A 9,460-nucleotide genomic window follows, 5' to 3' on the forward strand; every position below is an offset into this window, starting at 1 on the left:
TGGGACATGGTCCTTCCCCACCAATGGGACGTGGTCCTTCCCAACCACCCATGGGACATGGTCCTTCCCACCAATGGGATGTGGTCCTTCCCAACTGTGGGACGTGGTCCTTCCCACCCTCCCACCTGCTCCCAGGTGGCCATAGAGACCTCCAGGCCCAAGGTCTTGCCCCAGCCCCTTACCTGGGTGCCCCTGGGGCCGGGGGGACCACGTCTGCCCTGCAAGCCCTGTGGTCCCTGCAAGGCAGCGGGGGACGAGGAGCTGTGGTTGGAACCAAAGCCCTGCACAGCTCGGGCAAAGCCTGAGGTCCCAAAACCTCTCGTGGGGAATTGTCAGCTGCAGAGGAGCTCCAGGGCTCCCAGTGGGCCGGGGTGAGGGACCCCCCAGCACTGCAAGGGCCACGGGAAGGATTCACACCCTCATCTCAGCCTCTTTGCAGATTTTGGGGTGGGTTGAGGGCATAGCCCAGCTGGAGGAGACCTCTCTGGGCTAGGTGGCCCTCGGGACACTCGCCCACCCCAGCACCCCCACCCAGCTGTCCCAGGACACCCCGTCCCTGCGAGGTCTGCTCATCCCTTGGCACAGGGAGTGCTCATGTACCTTGGGGCCCCGGGGGCCAGGCGAGCCAGGAGGACCCATTTCTCCCTGGGGAGAGAGCAGGCAAGGGATGGGGTGAGCACCATGGTCAGGAGATCCCAAAAAATAGAGGGGAATGGGGCAGACCCACCTGAGAGCCATTGACACCTTGGCATCCAATGGATCCTGGCTGGCCAGGCTCTCCCTGCAACACAAGAGCATGCTCAGCCCCATGGCCACCTCCACCATGCCCAAGGAGATGGGACAGGACCCCTGTGGCATGTCCCATGGGGGCTGAGGCAGCCCTGGGCTCGTGGGGATGCTGATTGGGCTTTGAAACATGGAATGGGTTGGGTGGGAAGGGATCTTCCAAGGCCATCCAGTCCAACCCCCCTGCAGGGACAGGGACATCCCCAGCTAGAGCGGGGGGCTCAGAGCCCCGGCCAACCTCCCCTGGGATGGTTCCAGGGATGGGGCATCAACCACCTCTCTGGGCAGCCTGGGCCAGGGGCTCACCACCCTCACTCACTGGTGTGCAAGAGCTTTAACCCCTTCTGTCATTTCTCCCCCTCCCATCAGGAGGCTGCACTTTAAGCAGACTCAGCCTGGTTGGGCACAAATCAGCAGAGGGGACCCAGCCAGGCAGGACACGGGGGCATGGCCCAGCCTGCCCGTGGTGGTCCTGCCCTGCTCCTGCTGGGAGCTGGATGGCAGCAGGTCCCTGAGAGCCACCACCAGCTCTCAGCAGTGCTTTCAACCGAGGAGTCGCCACTTACCGTGGGGCCAGCAGGGCCTGGGGGACCCACTGAGCCACCTTCTCCCTGCAGCAGGAGAAAGGATGATGTGTTTCTAGCCTGCTTTGCTTTCCTTCTCTCCTCTTACTCTTCCCATCCCAAATTCCCCCTTTTCTTTGCATCAAGCATCAGCTTCTTGATGCCCCTTTGAGCCACCAGCCCCTGGCTCCTCAACTCCCTTTGTGTTTGAAGGTGCCTCCATTCACCACCAACACCAAACCCCTTCCATTTTCCTTTAAATCCTCTGCAGACCCTTCCCTGGCTGGGGACACGGCAGCACCTGAGCCCAGCAGTGTGCTGAGAGCAGCACAGAAGAACCCTGGGGCTGTCAGCCTGGGATTCAGCCTGCCTGAAGGTGGCCACCTAAAATAAACCATGGTGCCATGTCTTCTGCAAAGGGTCCTGACTCTTCCTAACGGGCTGAGACACAAACATCCATGTGGGAGATGTTGGAGGTGGGGGGAGGCTCCTGCCCCCAGCATGCAGAGGGGCAACATTTCTGGTTGCTCTGGGGCAATAAGAGCCACCTCCAGGACAGAGCTGCATAGTTTAGGTCCAGCTCTCAGGAAAAAGCAAACTAGAGAAGGATTTTGTACGAGTGAACCACAGAGAGGTGCCAGTGACCTGCAGAGCCCACGCCATCCCTGCTCAGACCCATGGGCAGCACCAAACTCCTGCAGCTCCTCGGGGAGGGCTGGTGACACAGAGGAAGCAGAACCACTCACCTCCAGCCCCACGGGGCCTTGGAAGCCCATCACACCCTTCAGGCCAGACATCCCCTGGGAGAGAAGCAGGGTGTCACCAAGAGCAAGGTGTCCACCCGGAGGGGGCAGCTGCCTTTGTCCCATCCCTTGCAGGAGGAGCAGGGAAAGACCACGAGAGCTTTGCCCAAAGCCAGGAGAACGTGGGATGGAGCCAGGGATGGAGGTTGGGGCCATTGCAGAGAAGCAAAGGGGTCAGCCCAGGAAAGGGTATGGGGGGAAGGGGCAATCCTGGCACAGGGTGAGACCCCCCCTGTTAACTCACGTGAAGCCCAGCAGGACCTGGCAGGCCACTGGCTCCCTTCACCCCCTGGAAAAGCCAAGAGCAGCCTGAGTGCTGGAGGAGAACATGACCTGGGGGCCCTGGCAGGGAAGGAGCAGCCTCCTGCCCACCCCAGGCAGGCCAGACACCCTCACCTTCACTCCCTTCTCTCCTTTCTCCCCAGCAGGTCCAGGGTCACCCAAGAAACCCTGAAATGGGAGAAGCAAGGATGTGAGTGCCCCAGCTGGGCTGGCAGGGGGTGAAACACGGCTGCTGTGCCCCAAGGGACTGTCAGAGTGGTGCAGGGCAGAGAGACCCCCAAGCTGGGGGTAAATCAGAGAGTCACAGACTGGTTTGGGTGGGAAGGGACCTTCCAGGGTCACCTAGTCCAACCCCCTGCAGGTACAGGGACATCTGCAGCTAGAGCAGGGTGCTCAGAGCCCCGGCCAACCTCCCCTGGGATGGTTCCAGGGATGGGGCATCAACCACCTCTCTGTGGGCCAGGATCTCATCACCCCCAGCATAAAAATTTCTTCCTTCTCTCCAGTCTAAATCTCCCTCTTTTAGCTCCAAACCACCCCCCCTGTCCTGTTCCACCAGGTCCTGCTAAAATATTTCTCCCCATCTTTCCTGTAGCCTCCTTTAAGCACTGAAAGGCCCCCAGCAGGTCTCCCTGGAGCCTTCTCCTCTCCGTGCTGCCCAAGCCCAATCTCTCCTGCAGGTCTCCCAGCAGAGGGTTCCCCCTCAGATGACAAAGGGTGGCATCAGAGGATGGCAGGGCTGTGCCCAGCACCTGTGCCCTGGAGGCCACGGGCACGGCCAGAGGCTGGGTGGGCACAGCAGCAAGGGAGGGTGGCCATGGGACAACCCCAGGATGTGGGGTGCCTGGCACATGCAGGGGAGGTTGTGGGTACCAGGCACCGCTGGTGTGGCACCAGTAAAACCAGTAACAGAGCTCTCAGTGCCTGGCATCACCTCGGGGTGGGGGTTGGCACTGAGCAGGGCCCGTGGCAGCGAGAGCCAACTCACCTCTTCTCCCTTCTCACCAGGCAGCCCCCGGTCACCCTGGAAGCCTTGCGGGCCCTGGGGAGAGGGAGGCAGGGGCAGAGGGGGCTGAGGGGCTGCCCAGTACCTCCCACCCCTGGCCAGCCCCAGCCCCACCCTGCCAGCAGCTCTCGCCCACGGCTACCCCCACGCAGACCCCCGGGGGGGTGCTGAGAGCCCTGAACTTCTCAGCACGGGCCAGCCCCTGGCACCACCATCCAAAAGCCCCCCGAGGAAGGTTCCAAGCCCAGGGAAGTCACCCATGTTCCCCCCAGGGACTGCTGCTGGGCTCTGGGAGAGGGCAGGGACCACCTCACCCCCAAGTGAGCAGCTTCACAGCTTGAAGGCTACCCAGGCAGCCCATAATTGCTCTCATCCCTTCCTTCCCCTGCCCGCCCCCTGGGTATTTTCTCCTGTAAAAGGATCTTGGCAAGGTTCAGATGCAGAAGAGCACTCCAGCCCTCCTGCCCAGACCTACCACAGGACCTGCAGCATTTGGGTTGTCCCAGCTGCATCTTAACACACGTGTGATCTTCTACAGCCCAGCTTTTTTTTGGGAAATATGAACCTCAGGTGACTAATCCAGGACTGCCTGGGTTTGTTGGCTTAGGAGGAATAGTTTAGGAATAGAGCAGCAGCACTAGGAGCCCATGTCTCCTGGCCAGAGCTTGGGGCTGCAGCTTCCCCACCCAACACTGGCCATGCCATGGTCCTGCCCACCTCACCTGCCCAGGGCTCACCTGCTCTCCTGGCAGCCCCCAGGGCCCAGGTTTGCCATCCAGGCCAGGGAAGCCATCCGAGCCAGGGTAACCTGCCCGTCCTGGCAGGCCCTGCAGCCCAGGATCACCCTGGGGAGACAAAAAAGCCCAGCGTGGAAAACCAAGAACATCCACACCAACCCCAGGTAGCTCCCAGGGTGGTGGGGAGGGTGGGCAGGGGGAGGAGCTTCCTGCACCCAGGGGCACCTGGATCTGCCCAAGCTCCCAACCCAACCCATGGGAGAGCAAGAAGCAAAGTGAAAGGCAGGGAGGAAGCAATGTGTTAGGAGCAGGTCAAGTGAAAAGCCCTCCACATCTGCTCCCTGGCTCTGGGACTTGCCCTCAAAGTCGTTTCGTAGAGTCAAAGGAGGGGTTGGGTGGGGAGGGACCTTTCAAGCTCATCTTATCCAACCCCCTGCAGGGAGCAGGGACATCTGCAACCAGAGCAGGTTGCTCAGAGCTCCATCCAGCATGACCTGGAATGGTCCCAGGGATGGGGCTTCTATTTCTGATGCTTTCCTGGACTCAAGAGCCTGAGCAGGTCTTCTGGATTGGACATCACCAGCTAAAGCTCAGGGGCAGGGTTTTAACCCCTTAGCTCACTGGCACTTCTGAGGTAAGGCAGGTTAAGGGGCAGTCTGGAGCAAAGACAAAGACACTTCCCTTCAATTTACTTTGATTGTTTGGATTTCTCAAAAATTTTGGAACATTTGGTCAAGCCCAAGCCCTGGAACTGTTTTAGTTTGTAAGGTGAGAGTCTGAAGGACGGGCAGAAAGATGCAGCAGCCTCAGTTACTTCTCAAGTGAAGGATCTGGCTGCATGGATATAAAAAGCTTGGTTTGGGGAGGTTTGTTTTTCCATCTCCCTCTCCTGAGGGCTCCAGCAGCACCCAGCCAGCCCCACACATCCTCCATTGCCATGCCTGACCACGCATGTGTGGGGCAGCCAGCCCCAAACCCAGCATTTTTGCCCCATTCCATTTCCAGTCCCAGCTTTGGGGATTGTTTGTGGCTCTTTGCAGTTGTGCCAAGCCAGAGCCCTGGGCTGTGCTGCACGTCTGGCTGGGCTCTGAGGCCAGAAGCAAAACAGCCCCTGGGCAAACCCAGCCCAACCCTGAGGGACTGATGTGGGTGGATGAAATCCCTCCTCCTCTTCCTCACCCCTGCTGTCCCCAGATCAGCCTCCCCCAGGCACAGGGAGCAGGGACCTGCCTATGGGCATCAAAGACCTCTCGGGCCAAGGTGAAGCAGAAGCATGACCAGGAACCACTCCAGACTGGTCACGAGCTGAGTTCAAAGTCAGGTTGAGTTTCCCTGTTGGAAACCTGCCCACAAACCCTTAGAAGATGCCCAAACCAGAGCAGGGGCCCGGGGGCAGGGCTGGGGCTGTGACACAGACCCCCCAAAACTGAAGAGATCAGGCTTGCAGATGGACCAGGATGGGTGGAAGAAGTCTGCTCCTTTCCACTGCTGCACTAACCCCCCAGTGCTGCCTCCCCACACAGATCCTGCTGATCTGGCACCTCTTGGAGCAGCCTCCAGGGTTTGCACTCCAGTGCCAGCGTGTCCTGCCTGCCAGCCTGCCCAAACCGGCAGACAGCATGGACCCAGGTAAGCCCAGCCTGGCCTGGGCTCCTCCCCTCAAGGCAGAGGAAAAAGCCAGCCTGGTTTTGGAGAGTAAGACACGATGGCCAAGGAGGTGGCAGGAGGAAAGGAAGATCAATGCTGAGAGGGAGCCCAGGGGACCACAGTGCTGGGGTTAAGGTCGCTGGGGAGATGCTGTGCAAGACTGGAAACACTGGAGGGCTGGAGGGAGAGGATTGCTCCCTAGATAGGTGAGCAGGGAGGTGAGGAGCAGCAGAGATGGGCACTGCTGCCTCCTTGGAGCAGCCCAGCAGCAACCAGGACAAATGAGCAAGAGGCAGGAGGGTGCTGGGGCTGCTGCACAGGGATCCCATGCAAGGTTTGGGATGCACCAGCTCTTCCCAGGAGGGCTGGGTACCAGCGAGCATGGGTGGAAGGCTCCAGGGATGCTGGGAGACAGGGACATCTGCTCTCCTCTCCTCTCCTTCCACCCTTCCAAGCCCCAGGAGGTGGTCAGGTCCCACGAGGCCACACTGTGCAGCACCTCCCACCACAGAGCACGGGCAGAGCTCACAATCCCTTCAGCCCAGCCGTGGGGAGGGAGGTGGGAGCTTTCCAGAAGGTGACAGAAGGTTTCTGGGACAACCATGCCAGCCTGTGGCCAGCTGCCTGGGAGGGCCTGGGGTGACACCAGCAGGGTCCAGCAGGCAAAGGGACTGAGCCCACACCCCCACAGGAGTGGGGTGCTGCAGGCACAAGGCCAGGGGAGCTGCAGGGTGGGTCAGGTCAGGGGCAAGAGCCTGCTCTGGAGAGCCACCACAGCAAGGTCCCCAGAGAGAGGACTGGGCATCACATCCCATGACCCTACAAACCAGGCACACAGCTCCTTGCACAGCTCCCAGACCTGACAGTTACAGATCTCCCTCACCAGCACTCCAGGGTTTGACCCAAGAGGGGCAGTGTCCCTGAGGGTCCCCAGGACAGCCCCGAGGGCACACTCAGCCTCCCCAAACTGGGCTTTCCCCACAGCCAAGCCTGCAGAGCAGCCCCTCACTCACCGTGTACCCCCGCCGGCCCTTCTCGCCCGGCTCCCCGGGATCTCCACAGGGTCCCTGCAGGCAAACAGGGATCGAGTCAACAAGTGCACCCCCCTCATCCCCCCCACAGTGTGCTGGGAGCAGCCCGAGCCCTGGCAAAGCTGCCACGGGGAGGAGAAGGACAGAGCAGGAGAAGGGCAGAGCAGGGGGAGAAGGGCAGAGCACGAGGAGAAGGGCAGAGCAGGAGAAGGGCAGAGCAGGAGAAGGGCAGAGCAGGAGAAGGGCAGAGCAGGAGAAGGGCAGAGCAGGAGAAGGGCAGAGCAGGAGAAGGGCAGAGCAGGAGAAGGGCAGAGCAGGAGAAGGGCAGAGCAGGAGAAGGGCAGAGCAGGAGAAGGGCAGAGCAGGAGAAGGGCAGAGCAGGAGAAGGGCAGAGCAGGAGAAGGGCAGAGCAGGAGAAGGGCAGAGCAGGAGAAGGGCAGAGCAGGAGAAGGGCAGAGCAGGAGAAGGGCAGAGCAGGAGAAGGGCAGAGCAGGAGAAGGGCAGAGCAGGAGAAGGGCAGAGCAGGAGAAGGGCAGAGCAGGAGAAGGGCAGAGCAGGAGAAGGGCAGAGCAGGAGAAGGGCAGAGCAGGAGAAGGGCAGAGCAGGAGAAGGGCAGAGCAGGAGAAGGGCAGAGCAGGAGGAGAAGGGCAGAGCAGGAGCAGCCCTGCCCCTGGCACACCCGCTGCCCTGCCTGGGCTCCGTGCCAGGGCAGGTCTGGAGGTGGTGGCAGGGGACAGAACCGGTTCCTCGTGGCCTCAGCACCCCGTGGGAGGTCAGGATGGGGAGTTGTGCCACGTGAGGCTGCCCTGGTCACAGAGCCCAGCCAGGAATCCCAGGGGCTGCAGCCCCCAGCGTGGGGCTGCCCCCACCCCAGTGCTGCACCAGCTCTTCCCTGGCTCGGTTTTGTGCTCTGGGAGGGGTCCAGATGACACCCAGGGGCAGAGCAGCCAGCACTGTTCAGCTGGCAGAGACAGAGGGGCAGGGGCTGCATCTACCAGCAGACCCCAGGGAGCTGGGGATCAACCATCAGATGAGTTTTGGGGAGATGCAGACAAGCAAACCCTTCAGCTTGCATGAAACCAGAGCCAAGGTCCTTAGTGACAGCACTCCAGCAGCCAGCAGGGAGTTGATACTTTTTGGGGCAGCCCAGGACTGGGTGATGGGGGTTAGGGAGCTGCCCAGGCTGGGGTGGCAGCAGGGTCCAGAAGCCATGGAGGGGACACTGGGGCTTCTTCTGACTTACAGGTGCTCCTGTCTTCCCTGGATGTCCTGGGGGCCCGGGGGCTCCGGGTTTTCTCTGGATTCAAAAGAGAAACGTTGGGAAAACAAATCTCACTGATGAAGTGCTGAGAGAGGGGAAAACCCAACTGGCCAAGCTGAGGCAAAAACAAACCCCAGAAAGCTGTTTGCCAGCAATACTCACCGGCCAGCCTGCATGGAGGAGCTGGTAAAAGGGAGATTGCTGAAAGGAGAAGGGGAGGAGGGAGAAAAATGTTAAAAAAACCACCTAAATCCTTTTTTTCTGGCTTCCAAATCTTTTTCCTGTTGCTTGGAAAGACACAGCAATGAACCCGTCCTCTAATTAAGCTTTTTTTGTTGTTTAGCACTATGTGTGTGCAAGTCACAGGACAAGGCTTAATCTGAGGGCGTGGAGGAGCTGCCAGCCTCATTAACAACTGAGGACAGAGCCCCCACTTCTGAAGTCTGCTGAAATTCAGCTCCCCCAGGGGTGCCCCAGCAGCCCTGGGACACCAGAAATGGTTTCCATCACACTTAGCCCACGCTGGACTAAGCCCAGCTCTTTGGACACTGCAGTTTGCCCCAGGGGGGACATCCCACCCTGAGCTGAACCCCCAGCTGAGGAGGACCTCCAGCACTCATGGCCAGCAGGTTTTCTCCTGGCTGCTCCTAGCAGCCAAATCTCTCACGTGCCTCTGATTTTTTGAAGACCAGATGACCCCAAAGAAGGAAAAACCCACCCAAACCCCACCTCCTAGCCACAGCTACCCCAGCATGTTTCCAAGCCAGCATAAAAGTCCTAAAGGCTCACAGTGGAGCCTACTCCCCACACACTTCCAAGCCAGGTTTCCCCACGTTTTGGGAGATGCCCAGGACACAAACAACATCTACCTCCAAGTAGCAGCCACCCTCCTGCCCTCCCTGCAGCACAAACCCCAGACCCAGGAGGCAACACTTGTCCATCCCCTCCCTCCTGGGCCAGACGTATGGTCCAGGCAGCTTCCTCAAATCCCAGCTTGCATCAAAGGCTTGGAGACTCCCCCCCCTTGCTCCTCACCCCAGCCCCAAGCAGCTGGAGGGGCAGGATTCCCACGTGCTCCCCAGCTCCAGCCTCAGGGATGCCAGGGGACCCCCTCTTGTCCCCCTCCCCAGAGACCAGGGGAGAGGGAAGGGAAAAAGGCATTCATGACAATAACCACAGACCTTTCCCCAGATGACAATATTTCTAATGCTGAGGGGGGCTCCCAGGGGCAGGTGATGGGGGGAATGGTTTCACCTGCTCTGACACTGCACCAGGCAGCTGGGCTCCTTTCAAGCTGATCCCAGATGGATTACCTGCCAGGGCCAGGCTGTGCTCCTCCTGTCC

At 60.2% G+C, this 9,460-nt stretch overlaps 1 protein-coding gene across 1 annotated transcript in view; it reads right to left on the reverse strand.

Annotated features, from left to right (window-relative positions):
• The window catches only part of LOC103779701 (collagen alpha-1(VIII) chain-like), a gene marked incomplete at its 5' end in the record, with an annotated part of 18,920 nt that extends 12,029 nt beyond the window's left edge, over positions 1–6,891 (reverse strand). Inside the window, 5 exons of the mRNA XM_008947345.1 lie at positions 2,096–2,149; positions 2,549–2,602; positions 3,423–3,476; positions 4,178–4,285; positions 6,838–6,891. Coding sequence (XP_008945593.1) covers positions 2,096–2,149; positions 2,549–2,602; positions 3,423–3,476; positions 4,178–4,285; positions 6,838–6,891 — 324 coding nt within the window. The remainder of the gene's footprint in view (positions 1–2,095; positions 2,150–2,548; positions 2,603–3,422; positions 3,477–4,177; positions 4,286–6,837) is intronic.
• Positions 6,892–9,460: the final 2,569 nt, after the last annotated feature.

This window comes from Merops nubicus, unplaced genomic scaffold (genome assembly GCF_000691845.1).
Source record: "Merops nubicus isolate BGI_N331 unplaced genomic scaffold, ASM69184v1 scaffold21879, whole genome shotgun sequence".
In the NCBI taxonomy this organism is placed as follows: Eukaryota; Metazoa; Chordata; class Aves; order Coraciiformes; family Meropidae; genus Merops; species Merops nubicus.